Source organism: Aquarana catesbeiana, linkage group LG01 (genome assembly GCF_042186555.1).
Source record: "Aquarana catesbeiana isolate 2022-GZ linkage group LG01, ASM4218655v1, whole genome shotgun sequence".
NCBI classification, from domain to species: Eukaryota; Metazoa; Chordata; class Amphibia; order Anura; family Ranidae; genus Aquarana; species Aquarana catesbeiana.
In genome coordinates this window covers 352,919,878-352,938,983 of record NC_133324.1, presented here as the reverse complement: position 1 = coordinate 352,938,983, position 19,106 = coordinate 352,919,878, and the positions used below count along the sequence as shown (strand labels likewise).

At 40.3% G+C, this 19,106-nt stretch overlaps 1 protein-coding gene and 1 long non-coding RNA gene across 2 annotated transcripts in view; one reads left to right on the top strand and one right to left on the bottom strand.

Annotated features, from left to right (window-relative positions):
- IPO4 (importin 4) overlaps window positions 1-19,106 on the top strand; it is a 164,842-nt gene that overhangs the window by 125,209 nt on the left and 20,527 nt on the right. The window contains exons 22-25 of the mRNA XM_073632779.1: window positions 1,301-1,406; window positions 2,792-2,985; window positions 3,060-3,107; window positions 17,370-17,495. Coding sequence (XP_073488880.1) covers window positions 1,301-1,406; window positions 2,792-2,985; window positions 3,060-3,107; window positions 17,370-17,495 — 474 coding nt within the window. The remainder of the gene's footprint in view (window positions 1-1,300; window positions 1,407-2,791; window positions 2,986-3,059; window positions 3,108-17,369; window positions 17,496-19,106) is intronic.
- On the bottom strand, window positions 393-14,831 carry LOC141146002 (uncharacterized). The gene is made up of 2 exons (XR_012244711.1): window positions 14,187-14,831; window positions 393-7,935 (listed from the first exon to the last, which is right to left on the bottom strand). It is a non-coding gene; the product is annotated as an uncharacterized lncRNA (long non-coding RNA).

Here is a 19,106-nt window from a genome sequence, read left to right as displayed (position 1 = left end):
GAATCATCAGGTGAAAACCAATGCAAGGAAGCCGAAAAAGAATGCAGCCACCATATTTAAGAACTTGTTTGCTGCAATATAATACATTTTGCCATAAACAAAAAAGAAAAGGCAGTGCTTAACACAAATCATATAACATATTCAGTTTTATAAAAAGAAGTCCTTTTAAATGTCCACAATTTTCACCAAGATGAAAATCCACTCTTAGTGGAAAAAAATTCCACAATATAAATAAACCTTGTCATGAATAACCATATTTCCAAATGTGTGTCACTCCACACTGTCTGAGCCCTCCACCTGTGGAAATATCATTCACCAGATATTATAGCCTTCCGATTATAGGTAGGTCACAATGCTCATACACAATAACTCCATACAGTACAAGTTAGGTGTACAGGTTAGGAATATCTACAATGTTTTATTTCGATATTTCTTTATTAGTATTTTCAATACATGAACAAGGATAACATTTGTTACATCAGGTCAGATGTTCCTACTGGAGCAAATTGTTCCAGAAATAAGGAAATTTAGTGCCATGGTGGTAAAACCAAACTTACAGAATACAGACTAAATAATGGTAAATATGAAAACATTGTTGACTCCAGGCGGATGGGGTGAGGCACCAGCTAGGTAAGCATCTAAAAAAAGTAGAAGGAAGGATGGGCTTCCTTTTGTACCTTATACGTGCTGAATGTGACCTTTGTGATGAGGGTCCACTGACTAGGGTAAGCGGCTGTATTGTTGGGTGCTGGTGATGGGTCTCTCTATCTCCTGCCTACCACAGAGTGAATTACCATTAAACATTCGTTCCAGGATTGAAAATCTTTTTTGGACTATTATTTAAGCGCTGTACCTTAACCATATATAAGAGAAGAGATCTGGAATCAGGAAGAATTCGCTCCATGATGTTTTAGAAGACTTTACTCTCTTAATGATCTTGCATATTCGTTAGATCAAAGCCACAAGTAAAAATACACACATTTTAAAAGTGGAAGAGCCTTCACTACACATTGAATGTTTGGCACTTGACCGTTTACAGGGCAGGGCCTCACCTTGACATATACAAAATTTTAGGCCCCAAATACAGCTTTGGTTCAGGAGCCAAATCACTTAACAGAGATAGATTGCCAAGACAGGTACTTTCAGGCTACAAATAGTGCATGCTCTTCTGTATTATTGTTACCGTAAGATATTTTAGAACAATTCATTTATGCTCAAGTTTTGTTACGCTGCTTGAACACTTTTTTTTTTTTATAATCTGATTTTAGATTAATGCAAGTCACTGCTTCTTTTTCCATAGTCCCTGCATTCTAGTGTCCGTAAGGCAGCTTATGAAGCTTTGGGAAAATTTGCACGTTCAATGAATCTGGTGTGCCAGAAGAACCCTAATGAACCCAACGCTGCAGGTGAGGTGGGCAGTGCTTGGCAAGCACCATGTATAAGGCCTCATGCATGTAGGCATTTCAGCCCGTTGGCATCAAATCCCAGCCTTCTTGGGAGCCCAGAAAGCACAGGTGCACCATCCAGCCCTGCTGTCAACAACCTGTCAAAGTCTATGATTGGCTGAAATATGTGGCAGCTGGGCTGTACTGAGTGATACTCACATTTAGGGCCATATGCTCTCAGGGACATCCTAGAAACACGAGTACCACATGGAACAGCATCTAGCCGTCGCATGTTTCAGTCCGTTGGCATCGGGGCTTGATAATTCACCTGTGCCTCTTGGTCGCTTAGAAGCACTGGGATTTAATGCTGCAATGCATAAACGCCCATGTGCATGTAACCTAATGGAGACATATGCTGAAAAATGCAGATTGCTGTTAAATATGTTTCCGTTTGATAATGTAGTTTACTGGTTGTTATACTCATTCAGTGGGTTTGAAAGTTTGAGCCGCTGATCCTGAATAAGTATGTAGATTCGATCATGAGTTCTGACTTCACTTACTTGCTGCATGCTTATTTGTAGTCATTGAGCAAAACTTATTGAATTTAAAGACAACGTTTGCTAGACATTTAAAGATATTAGCACCTCTGCATTTCTGTCAGATATTGCACCACTTTGAAAATTGTTGCAATTACAAATGTTTATGCATTGTCATTATTTCTTTTGTTTGTATTGGTATGACACAAAAAATAAATAAATAAATGGAGAAACAAAAAACCAAATCTGACACATTCCACGCAAAAATCCAAAAATGGACTGGATAAAATTATTGGCACCCTCAATTTATTATTTGGTTGCACACCCCTTGGAAAAAATAGCTGACAGAAATGCAGGGGTGCCAATATTTTTGGCCATGACTGAATACACATATATAATCTATATTATATTTTTCCCTGTTTAGTAAAATATATATTTAACACGTTACTAAAGGCAAAACATTTTTTTCATTAAAATAACAAACATGCTATACCTGCTCTGTTATTGCACAGAGTGGCCACGATCCTTTTTTTCTGAGGTCGCCACAAGTGATGTTGGCTCCTTCTGTTCTGTGCCTAACTCCATAGCAAGCGGGTTGCTATGGGGCAGACGTGCAGAATCAATAAACACACACAGCACGGCTCGGCCCCGTTCTCTGCTCTGCTCACAGAATTTAACTGATTGCAGCAGGAGCCAATGGCTCACGCTGCTGCCTTTACCCTCCTATGAGATGAGAAAGTCATAGGAGAGTCGTAGGAGAACTGCAGTTAGGCACATGGAATGCATTAATTTAAAAAATGTTTTAGCTTTAGAACTGTTTAAATTTAGCCTCTATTTTCAGTCCCATTCTCTTTCTATTCCATCCATCAGCACTGCTTCTTCTCTTGGATGTCCTCATCCCTGCCTATCTCCACGGGGCAGTACATGATAAAGAGCGTGAAGTGGCAATGACTGTTCTAGAGTCTTTGAACAATTTACTAAAAGATGTGAAGGAACCATGTGTGAGAGGACCTGAACAGCTGGAGAAAATATGTGCCGTCCTCAAGGCAGTTCTACAGAGCAAAGTAATTCATTAATCTACTGATTACACAAGTACCAGCATATGCATCAAGAATCTAAACTGGTTCTTTTCCCACAGACAGCATGTCAGGATCCAGAAGGCGAAGATGAAGATGACAAGCAGCAGGTTGGCCATTTTTAGGATTCTTTGCATTCTTTTTACTTCTTCTCATCACTTGTACTATACAATGTTAGCACCATGTTATTGTGGACAAGCAACAGTGCCACATTTCCTACTGGCTCTACAGCAATTGAAATCTGAAAACATAGTTCCAGGACAAACTAAGTGTAGGAAGTTGATGGAAGGGACTCTAGTGCTGGCTGAATGGAATTTCAATGGAAATTCATTTTAAAGTGTACTTATCCTTCTTTTTTTTTTCATTATTTATTTTTTAGATTGGTCGATAATGACTTTTTTCCTTCTTGGGCTCCCTACTGGCTTTTTTGTTCAGGTATCGAGCACAAATTTTGCCTAAATTATGAACATGTTTGGCTGCTTGCCTTTTATGAAAGGGTTCCCAAACGGGAGCAAAGACGAGTATTTATTTTATTTTTTTTTTTTTTGTTCAGGCAGCCATGATTTTCAGTCCACACAAGCAAGGTGGAAAACCCCTGACCTGGACTTTATCTAACAGCAGGGCTTGCTGCTGTCAGTAAACTGTGACACTGATCAGCAGGTGCAGCTGCTGATTGACAAAAGTTTTCCAGCACATCCCTTCAACAGATGTCAATCAAACAATCGACTGCTGTATAGGAAGGGTGGCCTCATATGGATCGAAATTTGATCTGTCCCTGCTAAAGTGGCCAACTTAACTGCTGTTAAAATATGCTGTGTGTGTGATAGAGAGGAAAGCAGCAGATCTTTATTTGACAGCATTGATCTTTGCCTTGTTGGACTCGCTAAATGAGTTATAAAAGAAACGTCAGAGATCTGCAAGGTGTATGAATTACTTATGCAAACATTCTAAATACCAAGAATACCTGCCAAGGACACATTCAGATGAGCTGTATCTTACTGCACTGCATTCCATCAATATCTACATGGAACAATATTCCCAACACCTTCCAACTTTTTGAATGAGATTTTTGATCCGCTTGTGTTCACCAGACACAACCTGAACGGGCAGAGATGTAAAAAAACTAAAACAGGCACCTGTCCCATTCAGCTCTGATTTCAGCAGGGGTTCCACACATGGATCCCCTGCTGATCAGAGCAGAACTGCTTTGTGTGAGAGAGCCCTTTCACTGGCTTTTTAAAGTAACAGATGCAATCATAGATAATTTTGTTGAAAGGTTACGTGCAATAGGACATTTTTGTAGTTTAAATAATACATTTGTTTAAATAATGCATTTTTTTATAGAGGTCTATTTGATCTGATTAATAAGAGTGACAAAAAAGGAGGAGAGCGGGACAGAGGTAATTGATTACAAAAGAGTCAGTCACTCCAAATAAGGGGCAGTTTAGAGCTTGTAGATTCTATTCAGAATTTTGAATGAATGGAATTAAAATTCAAACCTAGGTGAGCATTGGAGTGGATATTACTCCCAAACATTTTCTGATTGCCAGTGTCTGTTACATTAACCCATGCCCTGTCTGAGTGACAGCTTCATCTGTTCAGATAAGTAGAGCCTGTCATTTCTGCAGAAAAGCTGGGTTCAGTTACCCTAGGAAAATGTAGCTCACAGATAGATTGAAGGAGCTCTAACTCTGTAATTCACTTTGACAACTCCCCTGGCTTTTTCCCATTCCACTTCTGCTCAATCTGGCAGAAGGTAAACGAGAGGTAGGAAAGATCTGCTGGTAAACATGAAAGTCAAAAAGAATAGACCATGGATTTGTAAAATACAAGAAACAAGAACAGGAAACATACAGTTTTTTACAGAAATAACTTTTTTTAAATAAAACAATGATTGTATTTAAGATTCACATACTGTAGCTCTACTAGTTCATGAGATGAAGAAAGGTTTAAATCTATAGAATGCCTTTGTGGATCCCCTTCTCTGCACACCACCTTCATCTTTCAAGAGATAAACCAAGACTCATAATTATGACCGCTAATTATTCTGGTTGTCAGGCTTGCCAGGGTAACTTTTTTTTTGCACATTGAGGGCATATTTTAGATGGGGTTTCAGTGACACTATTTTACCCATCAGGTAGACAGCAGGAAGTGGGCTGATTCTATAGCCAGTAGACAGCCTGCTTTTGGCTATAGAATCGATCCCTAACTGCGGTCAATTACAAGGGGGAGAGTGAACCTGATAGGGAACTTACTTGTCCCTCAGGTTCCCCATCAGGCTTTTCCCACTGTCAGCATCATTGGTTGCTAGGAGCTTATCGGCTGTGAAACCAACTGCATCCTTGACAACCAGTGATAGGTGGAAAGAGAAGGGGGTAGCGATGGCAAACATGCTACACAGTGTACAGAGACCGTTACTCTTACTGTCTCTGCACACCAATTTAAGTTGGTCTTAGCTCTAGTTTCCTTCTCTATGAACTGGAGGTAATCGTTTTTGTACTTGGTGGAGCCATAGCGCTATTTTGCAAAAGTGGCACTATTAAGAACTACCTTGGTCTGTCGCATTTTTTGGTAAAGCTACTAAAACTGACACAGGCCATTTTAAAGGGGCTGTACTTCCAGGAAATTGTTGTAAGTGCTTTATTGCGCTCCCCGATCCAGATTGCGCGCACACACACACACAGTGTAAACACAGGGCGACTAGGAAAAAACAAATACATATTGGGTACCAAAAATACTTGGCACCTGGGTTTGCTAAACCCAAGATTACAGATTGGATTCTGCAGTAATACAGTTTAAACCATGTTTTCTACCATCACATATTTCAGTTAACTTCTTTTAATAAAGTTTGCAATAAATATTGAGCATAGTATTACATACTGTAACATTTAGCATCCATTAAGCACAGACTTAGAAGCTATACCCACAGTGACTTAAATATTGGGACTCCAGAACAAATAAAATCTACATTCCTAAAGTTGAACTATAGGCAAAACTTTTGTTTTTCATTTTGGATAAAGTAAGGAAGGGTTATAACCCATGTAAGATTTTTTAGCAAATACAAATACAGGATGTAAGAGGAAATCTGTGCAAATTGAGGGATGCTCTTGGGGACGCCCAGGTCACCAGAACTAGTGTCCCAATTGGAAGATTTCCCATCTATTACCCAAAAATTTGGGATTTTCTTTTACTTTCACTTTCAGTGATAATGGTAAATGGACAAATGGAGAGAATCAATCTCCCTAACCGGGTCACAGACGGCAATAAAAATTGACAGGTGTTCTAATCCGTGTCGCTCTTATCCAAAATATAAATAAAAAAGTTTTGCCTTTAGTTAAACTTGGAAGTAAACATGCAGTAAAAGAACTTAAAAAGACATCCTCATTCAGCTATGTAGTTAAGGGCATTGTGGAGAAATGAATCTCCAAATTTCTCAACCGAGGCACTGAAATCTTCTTTTTTTTTCCTCTCTTGAAACAGAATCATGACAGCCTGTCAGCCTTCAAATTTGTACATCTAGCATATGTGTCTAAACAGCTAGAAACAGTAAAACCCAACCTAAGGAAACATTCAGACTAGCCTCCTGTGCTTAGGTTTATTATTGCAGGAGAAATTCTTTATGTAAAGTCTTTGTTTCCCAAATCAAGTTCTCCTGCATTTATATGCATTTGCGACTACACACATTTACATGCATTTAAACATAACAGAATCTAATCTGATCCTGGACATTCAGATTCCTCTAAACACAGCTAAACTGAACTGGAGGTAAGTGAATTGTAGGTACTGTACAGGCACAGTGTGAATATCAACATTAATATATGCATTTAGAAATGCCCTTTAAATGCATATAATCGCACATTTTTCTTTTTGTTGTGATCTATGAAGATCTTTGAAAATGAGTCACTTCACAGTTCAAGCAACTAGACAGGTCAGAGTAATTCTAAAGCTCCTTTTACTGCTTTTTAGGAATACTGTATATAAATATATGTCCACAGTCTGGGCACAGGCGCACTTTAATGGAAGCACATGTGCAATAAAAGGCATAGGGGTGATTCCAGTTAGCATACATGGCCTAATGTCTAACAAATTTCACATACCCCCATTTCTGCCATCTGTCTTAAGAGAATGTGCAGTTGATGAATACCAACACATATGTAACACATTATATCCCTCTACCTTCTAAAACTAATTCATGTTTCACCATTCAGCATAGTTTCTCTTGTAATTAAACCAGGCTTTTCTTATTTTTTGTGTAGTTTTCGTGTTGTCCGTATACAATGTCTATGTATTCTTCGGCTTGTGAGTGCTCTACAGCATTGTGAACTGTGATTAGTGGCTCTGGAATCTGTAACCTAAAGAGGGCACATAGTCTGTCCAGAGCTACAATGAACCATGTGCTTATTGCCAGAAAAGGAGGTAGGAAAATAAAGGATACTGCAGCACCAATAACCAACAAACAAGGCATCACTAGTTTATTCCATGGCTGCCTCTTCTCTAGAATTGTTCTAGCAATGGAGTTCCTGCTTTCCATTGTGCTGCAGAACAAAGTGGAACCAAGTGCAAGGCCTATGGAGGGCAGCAACCAGTCAAACTTTTTGTCTTCATGGATATATTTAAAGGGACATCTCCAGTCCCATATTTCACATACTGGAGGAGTGTCTGAAAGTGACAGGAAGGGATACTGGCTATAGGAAGCAGCAATTAACCAACAAGTTAGACTGAGAAGACAAGACTGCATGGTGAGAGTGGCTTCTGCTCTAGCTGGTCCACCCCGTTGGTTTATATGAGATCGGCTCCACTCTTCACTGAAGGACACCCAAGGGAGCAGCAGAGGGATTTTTTTGTAGGCCTCATTCTGAAAGCCCAGAAATCGCAGAAATATTACTTCTGTACTGGGAGACACAATCCAGCCACCACTCCATAAACCTAGCAGGAATCCTGTAAGAAATTAGCCATGTTAGAAAAAAATATTTATCCAACATTTTTACCTGAATACAGCTAGTATTGGGAAAGGTGAAAGCATACATTTCCTGAAATTCTCAGCTAAGCAAGCCACATCATATACCCACTGGCTGGTCTCTAAGCACATTCCTATCTCCTCTTCTATTTTCACATGAAGTTTACCATTTTGTGCATACTGAATCAGTAAGCAAAGTTAGTACACGTGCGAATGACTGTAATAACTGTTGATAACCCTGTTTTAAGCAATGGGACATACAGACTTGTATGACTTTTTTAAATGGATCTCTGCCCTACTTTATCTTGCACCATCACTGCATACCCACCAAAACATACAAGAAATCTATCCTTCACTGTCTTCTGAATGCCGCCAAATCTTGTATCCCCTTATGATGGATGGACCCCTCCCCCAATATCATTGTGAATACGTAGAGTAGAGGCAATGGAAGATCTCATACTCTCATCCCAAACAGACATGACTTGTACCACAACACATGGTTTGCTGGTTTTCAGCAGAAGATAAAGCCCTTCTACTGGGAGAACCTTAAACACTTAGTTTACCTTTACCAACAAACTGCCTATGCAGGTAAGGGGAGTCTTTGTATAAATAACAAACTGTGCAGCTCTGACTAAAGTTGAATAATGTCCTCGCTATAGGTGTAGGCCATTTACATACCTTCCAAAGCCTGACAAAAACATTGAGAGAAGGGATTATCCCATCCTGCCTTGCTGCTAGGACATAGGATGACGACCTTCGTAGTACCCGAACTTCATGCATCTTGACTTGATCCCTTCTCCTCCCCATCTTCCACTCCCTTTACTTTTTCACATACCCAATTTAAATGGAAAACAGTAAATGGATTCAGAACCATAGTCACCTCTATGCTGCAGCATTGGTGTGATGCTGCAGCTGTCCTATGTCAGCTCTAAAACCGAGACTGGGCAATTACATTACTACTAATTGCTCAGTTCTCGGTCTGCTTAGAGCATAAAGTAGTGACTGTCAGTCAACGCTCTTGGCTCTGCTCCTCCAGCACTCACTATTCGATCACATGGCCCATAGTAAACAAAATGTAAGTCACTTGTGTGCCATAGTTCACAAGCATGAAGCAATGTCTAATTTTCATCAGCTTAGTTCTTAAATTGTTACATAAGTATACACTGATCAGCCATAACTTTGACTACTGACAGGTTAAGTGAATACATTTATTATTCCATTACAATGGTATCTGACAGTTGGTGGGATATATTAGGCAGCATGTTGTCCCTGAAGTTGATGTGTTGAAAGCAGAACAAATGGGCAATGCAGTTTGTTGTGTATGGGGTTGTGTAGCCACAGACCAGTCAGGGTGCCCTTGCTGGCCCGTGTCCACAGCCACAAGTGAATGGACATGTGAAGATCAAAACTTGACCACGGAGTGATGGAAGAAGGTGGCCTGGTCTGATGAATCACACTTTCTTTTACATCATGTGGATGGCCAGGTGTAGGGCTGTAGGGCTGCAACTAACAATTATTTTCATAATTGATTTGCTGGCCGGTTATCGTTTCGATTAATCGGATAATAACCTTAAAAAAAGTGTGGTGTATAATTTAGTTAATATGTAAAGTTTAAAAAAAAAAGGCAATTTATTTTTAAATATCTCTATGCAGTGGTAAATATAAATAACCAACTATTTGGTTAGGGAACAAAATCTATAATCCACTCTGAGAATAACCGACAGAAGAGATCTACTGTATATACTATAAGGCTGCATTCACACCTGAGCGTTTTCAGCTTGTAAAATGCCCGAAAAATGCCCAACAAGCAAAATCCTATTCATTTCAATGGCACCTGTTCACATCTGAGCGTTTTGTCACCTGTATCAAAACGCCTGATGCTCAAAAAAGTAAATGAGCTTTTTGGCAGATTGCAGGCGTTTTTCTGCTCTTTACATTGGTGACCTTTTGACCTGTACAAAATTGCGTGACTTTTTGCCTGAAAATGAAACTCTCAGGTGTGAATGCAGCCTTAGAGGTTGAAACTGGTAAATATCGTCAGACTCAAAGCTCACATTTTTTATTTAACCACTAGGCTACCGCCCACCGTCATATGACGGCAGGACGAGGCAGCTCTTGTTCTGGGCAGACGTCATATGACGTGATCGCCCTCCCGAGCCACTAGGGGGCGCATGCCTGCTGCGTCACTGGGGACCCGGTGCGCATGCCCGGCGGCCGCGATGTCCGCCGGACACCCGCGATTGACGGGTAACAGAGCAGGACCGTGGATCTGTGTATGTAAACACACAGATCCACGTCCTGTCAGAGGAGAGGAGACCGATGGTGTGTTCCTTGTACATAGGGACACTGATCGGTCTCCTCCCCTAGTGAGTACCCTCCCCCCACAGTTAGAATCACCTCCCTAGGACACACATTAACCCCTCGATCGCCCCCTAGTGTTAACCCCTTCCCTGCCAGTCACATTTACACAGTAATCAATGCATTTTTATAGCACGGATCGCTGTATAAATGTGAATGTTCCCAAAAAAGTGTCCGATATGTCCGCTGCAATATCGCAGTCATAATAAAAATCGCAGATCGCCGCCATTACTAGTAAAAAATAAATAAATAAAAATGCTATAAATCTATCCCCTATTTTGTAGACGCTATAACTTTTGCACAAACCAATCAATATCAATATACGCTTATTGCGATTTTTTTTTTTTTTACCAAAAATATGTAGAAGAATACGTATCGGCCTAAACTGAGGAAAAAAAATTTGTTTAAAAAAAAAAATGGATATTTATTATAGCAAAAATTAAAAAATATTCTGTTTTTTCAAAATTGTCACATTTTTTGTTTGTAGCGCAATAAATAAAAACCTCAGAGGTGATCAAATACCACCAAAAGAAAGCTCTATTTGTGGGGAAAAATTGATAAAAATTTCATTAGGGTGCAGTGTAACATGACCGCACAATTGTCATTCAAAGTGCGACAGCGCTGAAAAATGGCTTGGGCAGGAAGGGGGTGAAAGTGCCCTGTATTGAGGTGGTTAAAGAAAAAAAAAAGTAAATGCTGTTTTGTCGATTTTCAGACAGAACTGTAATATATTATATGCTGGCCATACAATGTCTTCCTTAAAAAAAAAATTTCATTTTAAGAACTTTGACCAAGAAAACTTCTTGGTCAAAGGAATTTTCAGACAGTGTATGTGGTTTTCGCTACTATAAGGGGTTCATTTATACTGTGAAACAGTGAAAGTAATATATATATATATATATATATTATTATTACTTTCACTGTATATATATATATTACATACACCCAGAAGTAGGCTATATGGGCATTTTAACTAGGAGTCAGATATGAAGCTATATAAAGGGCGGAAGGGAGATATAAATCTTTTATATTAAAGTAGTACTAAAAGCTAAGGCTTTTTTCTTTCTTTTTTTTTTCTTGGATATATTCATTTTAAATGTAATTGTAATGCCTTATATGACCTCCAGTCTATCAGCCTTCACCTTCTCAGGGTTCAGATGCTGATCTTCCCTGCACAGTCTTTAAAGTGATTTTTTTTTTAAAACAACAAACCTGTTATACTTACCTGCTTTGTGCAATGGTTTTGCACAGAGCAGCCCTGATTCTCCTCTTCTGGAGTCCCCCATTGGTGCTTCTGGTTTCTCCTGCTTTCAGAGTGCCCCAATAGCAAGCTATAAAGTATAGTATAGAGTGCCCCTATAGCAAGGTAAAAAAAAAGCCTTCTGCCTTTAGAACCACTTACTTCCTGCCCAGGACTACATGTCCCATGAGGCATTGCTCCTCACACATTCACAAGCTTTCAGGCACTTACTGACATGTATGGACGGTATACTGAGCTGTATTTGTGCAGCACTGTATTTCCTGATATGTAAACAAATAATGCATTCTGTATGCAGGCCAACTAATCGGCTGGCCGATTAATAGATTATGAAAATAGTTGACAACTATATTCATAATCGATTAGTTGTCGATTTATTCATTTGTTTTTTTCGATCCTATCTGGGTGGGTGTGCGGCGCTTACCTGGGGAAGAGATGGCACCAGGATGCAGTATGGAAACAAGGCAAGTTGACGGAGGCAGTATGATGCTTTGGGCAATGTTCTGCTTGGAAACCTTGGATCTTACAATCTATGTGCATGTTACATGCCACCTACCTAAACATTGTTGCTGACCCTGTCATGGAAATGGTATTCCCTGATGGCAGTAGCCTCTTTCAGCAGGACAAGGTACACTGCCATGCTGCAAAAATTGTTCAGGAATGGTTGGAGGAACACAACGAGTTTGAGGTGTTGACTTGGCCTCCCAGATCTCAGTTAAATCAAGCATCTGTGGGATGTGCTGGAAAAACTAGTTCAACCATGGAGGTCCCACCTCGCAATTTAGAGGACTTAAAGGATCAGCTACAGATGGCTTGGTGCCAGATACCACAGCATACCTTCAGAGGTCTAGGGACATCCATGCCTCAACGGGTCAGGGCTGTTTTGGCATCAATAGGGGACCTACTTATAGTGAAATTTCACCCGAGAGAGCAAGTTCCACCTTCCCCCTCCTCTCCCATATTTAGAAGGTCTTTTTTTTTTACAGGTGGGGGGGGGGGGTGTTAAGTGAGGTGGTTGTTGCAGGGTAACTGATTTTGACAGCTACCCGCTTCCGGTTGGGTCGTTGCCGCAATCCGAGTGGAAGTTCGGGCCCCCCTCCCCTGCAGTCTCTTGGGACGTCACAGGTCCCAAGAGACTGCTGGACCATTCGCGGGGCACAAGGAGTCCCAGTCGGCTACCCACAGTTAAGATACCGGTGCTTGGACCCAAAGACCAGCAAAGAACCGTGTCAAATGAGTACATCGCTGGATCTTTGGGCAGGTAAGTGTGTATTTTATAAGTCAGCAGCTACAGTATTTAATACTCTTTAATATTAGATGGGTGGTCATAAAGGTATGGCTGATCGATGTACAGTGATCATAGTCTCCTTTTAATTAGGGATTTTTAACACTTGTATAAAGAGCAGCAGATAGTTTAGAGGAAGTCAGTAGAAATGCTATGGTTTGGTCAGTAAATATAGAGTCAAAGTCCAAAGTGATGTGTTGCTAAGGGACTGGGTATATTGAAGTAGGTAATCACAAAAATAGATAAATAATGTAAGCTAAAGAATAATTAATGTAGTTAGCTGGCTGGTATTATCCAACTAATCTTATTCAAGTTAGGATTGCTGTTTGTATTTTATCAGAAAATACTACCACTGAAATTAGTAGCAGTATTGCCATAGATTGAAATGTTTCATAACACTTGTTTTAGGTAAGCCAGTGGTAGCTATACTTTAAGGCTTCATGTACACTGCTGCTGGTAAACGGAGGAGCATTTGGGCATTTTTTTCAACTGAACTCTCCTCTATGTTATCTTATCGGTACATGTACACAGGGTCATTTATAGTCGTTTCTATGCAGTTGCGTTTAGAGGCTTTTTTGGGAACCCAAAAAAATGCATTCAGAATCTGATCTGTGTTTTAGAGGCATTTCAAACGCTAAACGCTGTAACTCGCGTTTAGCCGCGTTTCGTTTACAGGCGTTTTTTCATTTTTGGCTATTTAAAAAAAAAAAAAAGGCCTTTAAATGCAAATGCGGCAAAACACCGCTAAACACGGCATGTAAACTCAGCTAAACAGACGTTTTAAACGTGGGTTACTATCTGTCAAGTTAAAACGTTCCATGTACATGAAGCCTTATAGTGCAGGTGTTGGGTGTATAAAGTGGCAGGTTTCTAATGTAGCAGAAAGCACGCATCAATCCTTGCAAAATCCATAGTATTTAGCAGTCTGAATTAGCCATTAAGAAAGCATTGTATTTTTTGTGCAAATTACAGAATCATGTGTAGGTTAGCCATTATAATCATTTGCCTGTCTCTTTAAATAGGAATTAAGCATTTTCATCTACTTTATATGTCTTTACTGTTAGTTTATAATTTTCTATTCAGTTATCAGTTGTATTGAAACAATTTTTTTCCCTAACTTCAGACTGACTTCATTTTATAACACTCATAGAGCATAAACCGTAAGACACATAGAAAGTTCTGTAAGCTCTTTAAAAGTTTAGGACAGGTAATATAATGCCCTAAAATGATAGCTGTATTTTTCATTCTACCTCAAGTAGAGAGAATAGTTTTTCTTGCACTGCAAGTATGAATAATCAATTGACAAAAGGGACGACATGTGAAAGTCTCACCTGTGATCACTGTGTCGGTTACCATGAGGATGAGCATTGAGATGACAGATGCTTGGTTGCGAACTTCTCGTAGACACAGGAATGGCAGAAAATTAAAGAAACATTTTCCAGCCTGCAGACACAGGATAGTCTCTACAATACCCATATTTGTGAAGTGTGCATTCATCTCTCATGTGCTCTATCTGATATAATATTGCAGAGCATTTGGTAATCTGTCATTACTTCATGGCCATCGTTATAGGCAGCAGGCGCTCTCATCAGTCACTGCAGTTTTTTTTTTTTTTTTATGAAGCCTTGCTTGTCTTGTTTTCCTTTCTCACTTTTAGAAGTTTGTAAATCTGATCAATGGTTTAGGAGCCTCTGGAAGATGAAGGGACTCTTTCGATCAGTCACATAGCATGTTTGCTTGAAAGAGCTCTGCCTACTGTGCCTTCACTGCAAGCTTTCTCTTCTTTTCTGTTTGTATATTTGCTTTTGAGGTAATTAACCTGTAGAGCAGGTAGATCAGCTAAACCCAGGTAAGGGGTGTCTCACAGCCCAGGGCTTCCCGGAGAAACGCCTACAGATCAGAGATTGTCTGTTGGTGACACACCCACAGAACTATCTCTCATGATTTGCCCCTTTGTTTTAGTGACGCTATAAAGTTTTATTGCGTTTAACATTTCTTTCCAGTATCATCACTGAATAGCTATACATTTACCCTGGCAGGCATCTTGAGTGACAGCTTGCTTCTTTCTTGCATAATTCCTTATTGTTAAAGCAGCCTTTTCACAGCCAATATTTAGAGAAACTGCCACCAAATAGCAACTCTGTAGCTTACAAATAACTCATCGGTGCAAATAATTCAGTGAACCAAATTTCTGCCTAATGCCCCGTACACACGATCCGAAAATCCGACGACAGATCATTTTTTGCATCCTAGTCGCATATCAAACATGAAGAGCTTACTAAAATTACGAAAATTCTCCTACGACAGAATAAAAAATCGGAAGCGATGTTAGTGTATTTTCGGACAACTGTATTGATTGAATGAAAATCGTACAATCTGGTACCGTACAGGAAAAATTTTTGTGCTTATATCTTATAATATCGGATGAACTGTCCTAATCGGCTCTCGAAACCTCTGTACTAATGATCCGATTATCGTATGATCGCTTCGAAAGCAGTATTTTTTTATAAGATTTTTGGATCGTGTGTACGGGCCATTAGACCGTCCCTGGAGACTATTATTCTGTTGGGTGTGACCATCACAGAGAAAGTAAGTAGCCTATTCTTAAAAGCTGCATGTCAGAAAACTCTGAATATGTAGGCGGCCAGGGAATTGTTAGAGATAGAAATGTAAGCTTAAAGTGGAGCTACAGTGGAACCTCGAATTGCGAGTAAAGCGGTTAATGAGTGTTTCGCAATACGAGCACTGTATTTTTAAAAATCGCAACTCGTTTGCGAGTGTTGTCTTGCAAAACGAGTATGATTCAGGACAAAGCGTGTGCAGTACCACGTTTGGCCTGATGTGGGGGGGCACGGAACCAAGTGGCCCCCCCACAGAAATGCACAGAAAGGCCCGAGGACAGCTTGGCAAACTTCAGGAACAGAGTCTTTCCGGAGTGCCTCGGAAATGGCCGGAAAGGCCCGAGGACAGCTCGGCTGACCTCGGGCCTTTCCGGCCATTTCCGAGGCACTCCGGCGCGCCCACCACCTCTGGCCGCATGCGGTATTGCATGCCATTGAAGTCCATGTAGAACGAATTATTTTTGTTTCCATTGACTTCAATGGGGAAACTCGCTTTGATATGCGAGTACTTTGGATTACGAGCATTCTCCTGGAACGGATTATGCTCGTAATCCAAGGTTCCACTGTATAGGCAAAACTTTTTTTTTTTTTTCCATTTTGGATAGAGCAAGGAAGGGTTTTAACCCCATGTCAGATTTTTTTTTATTCTTTGCCATCTGTGTCCCATTGTGAATATTTCCCTTCACTTCCTGTCCCATAGCCAAACAGGAAGTGTGAGGAAATGTCGCTCGCTATGGGCAAACCCATCACCATGGGACAGTCAATAGTTAATTGGTCTCTTTACTTGACTCCAAACATCTGCCGGCTATCGGGTGGGGCCAGTCTGTGCAGCGGTGCACTTTATTACCATACCCTTTCAGGTTCTGTATGCAGGGGTAATGCTCCTTATTAAATGTCGGTTCACCTTTTGCTAGCAGTAAGCACAACAAGTGGCTGCTCACCAGCACCGTGTGCTTCGCAGACTCTGACTTGGATGCTTGGTAATCCAGCAACCCCTCTGGCTTGGTTCTCAGTATGAATCTCTTCCCTGCGACTCCAGCCTCTAGCCACCAAAGATCCAGCTTGCAGATCAAGAAGAATGTGCTTCCACTAGCTACACACAATGACAGAGCTGTGTGTCACTCTGGTCTGCAGAAAATCCCTGCAAATTAAGGGAATTCCTTAGGGACCCCAAGGTCAGCAGAACTGGTGTCCCCAAATTTGGGATTTTCTTTTACTTTCACTTTCAATGATAATGAAACAGGTCAAAAAGAAAGGTGAATCTCCCTAAGGGGGCACAGACAGCACTAAAAATCTCCCTAAGGGGGACACAGACAGCAATAAAAATTGACAAGCATTCTCTCATCCCTCTACACTCTATCCAAATGTTTGGCCTTTAGTTATACTTTAACTCTTGACTTGAGACAAAAAGTCAGTGTTTTCATAGCCAATACAGGATTGTTTAGGCTGTATGTTTAGGGAAAGAAAAATTGTGTTTTAAACAGTTGATGGAGTAAACTGAGCAATACCATTGTATGAACATGTTTGAGAAATAGTACAAGCATTAAGTTCAATTTGTGGCAGTACAAACGTACTGTGAGCTGCAGCATTGTCATCTTATCACAGAAAGTATGTTAACATCCTCACTTCCAGCCTAAAACAAGAAGTTCTGTCTCTGCTTATGGGTAAGTTGACAAAGTCATGCAAATCAAACCATTCCCTTTTGCCCCTATTAGCCATTAGTGCATCCGGAACCACTGGTATATAGCACAGATATAACCATCATTTTCAGAGGTAGTATTACCAACTTGCAACCAACTCAAATTCTTGTGAGACTAGCAATCTGAGACACACTTCCTTAAAAAGGAGACATCAGAAATGTATATATAATTTTTTTTTTTTTTTAATGAACAGGCGGAACTGGATGCCATGCTGGTGGAATGTGCAGGAGATGGGATTCCACTGATTGGTGCTGCAGTTGGAGGCGCAACATTTGCTCCATATTTTGCTGTTTTTCTTCCATTACTGCTAAGTAAAATGGTGAGAGCCATGATTTTATGTAGCATTATATTATGTTGTTTCTAAGAGATCCAGTAAGCATTGCACATGTTAGAGAGTATGTTAACTTTATAGCCATTTCACATCAATTCACTTTAAGTATGGAAGTGCATACCTTCTTATCCACACAGACAGTAGTGAAAGTGGTCTTCCAAACAGTGTTTCTGACTTTTGGGAACATATGTACAGATTTGAGCTTTTTTATGGGTTATCCCATAATATATGCAATATACACAATTAGCCCTAATGATGGGAGAATGAAAAGAAAATAGGTTACCAATGGGCATTTGTTGTCGTGACTTGTTTTAAAAAATAAATAAATAAAAAAAGTTCAGCTGCAGATATTCACTTTATCTTGTATACCAGGTGATACTCGAAAAATTAGAATATCGTGCAAAAGTTCATTTATTTCACTAATGCAACTTAAAAGGTGAAACAAATATATGAAATAGACTCATTACATGCAACGCAAGATAGATCAAGCTGTGATTTGTCATAATTGTGATGATTATGGCTTACAGCTCATGAAAACCCCAAATCCACAATCTCAGAAAATTAGAATATTGTGAAAAGGTGCAATATTCTGGGCTCAAAGTGTCCCACTCTAATCAGCTAATTAAGTCATAACACCTGCAAAGGGTTCCTGAGCCTTTAAATGGTCTCTGTCTGGTTCAGTAGGAATCACAATTATGGGAAAGACTGCTGACCTGACAGTTGTGCAGGAAACCATCATTGACACCCTCCATAAGGAGGGAAAGCCTCAAAAGGTAATTGCAAAAGAAGTTGGATGTTCCCAAAATGCTGTATCAAAGCACATTAATAGAATGTTATGTGGAAGGGAAAAGTGTGGAAGAAAAAGGTGCACAAGCAGCAGGGATGACCGCAGGCTGGAGAGGATTGTCAGGAAAAGGCCATTCAAAAGTGTTGGGGTGAGTGGACTGAGGCTGGACTCAGTGCATCAAGAGCCACCACACACAGACGGATCCTGGACATGGGCTTCAAATGTCCTATTCCTCTTGTCAAACCACTCCTGAACAACAAACAACATCAGAAGCGTCTTACCTGGGCTAAAGAAAAACAGACCTGGTCTGTTGCTCAGTGGTCCAAAGTCTTCTTTTATGATGAGAGCAAAATTTTGCATCTCATTTGGAAACCAAGGATCCAGAGTATGGGGGAAGAATGGAGAGGCACACACTGCAAGATGCTTGAAGTCCAGTGTGAAGTTTCCACAGTCTGTGTTGATTTGGGGAACCATGTCATCTGCTGGTGTTGGTCCACTGTGCTTCATTTAGTCCAGGGTCAACGCAGCCGTCTATCAGAAGATTTTGGAGCACTTCATGCTTCCTTCCGCAGCCAAGCTCTATGGGGATGCTGACTTCATTTTCCAGCAGGACTTGGCACCTGTCTACACTGCCAAAGCACCAAAACCTGGTTCAATGACCGTGGGATTACTGTGCTTGATTGGCCAGCAAACTCCCCTGATCTGAACCCCATAGAGAATCTATGGTGCATTGCCAAGAGAAAGATGAGAGACATGAGACCGAACAATGTAGAAGAGCTGAAGGCCGCTATTGAAGCATCCTGGTCTTCATA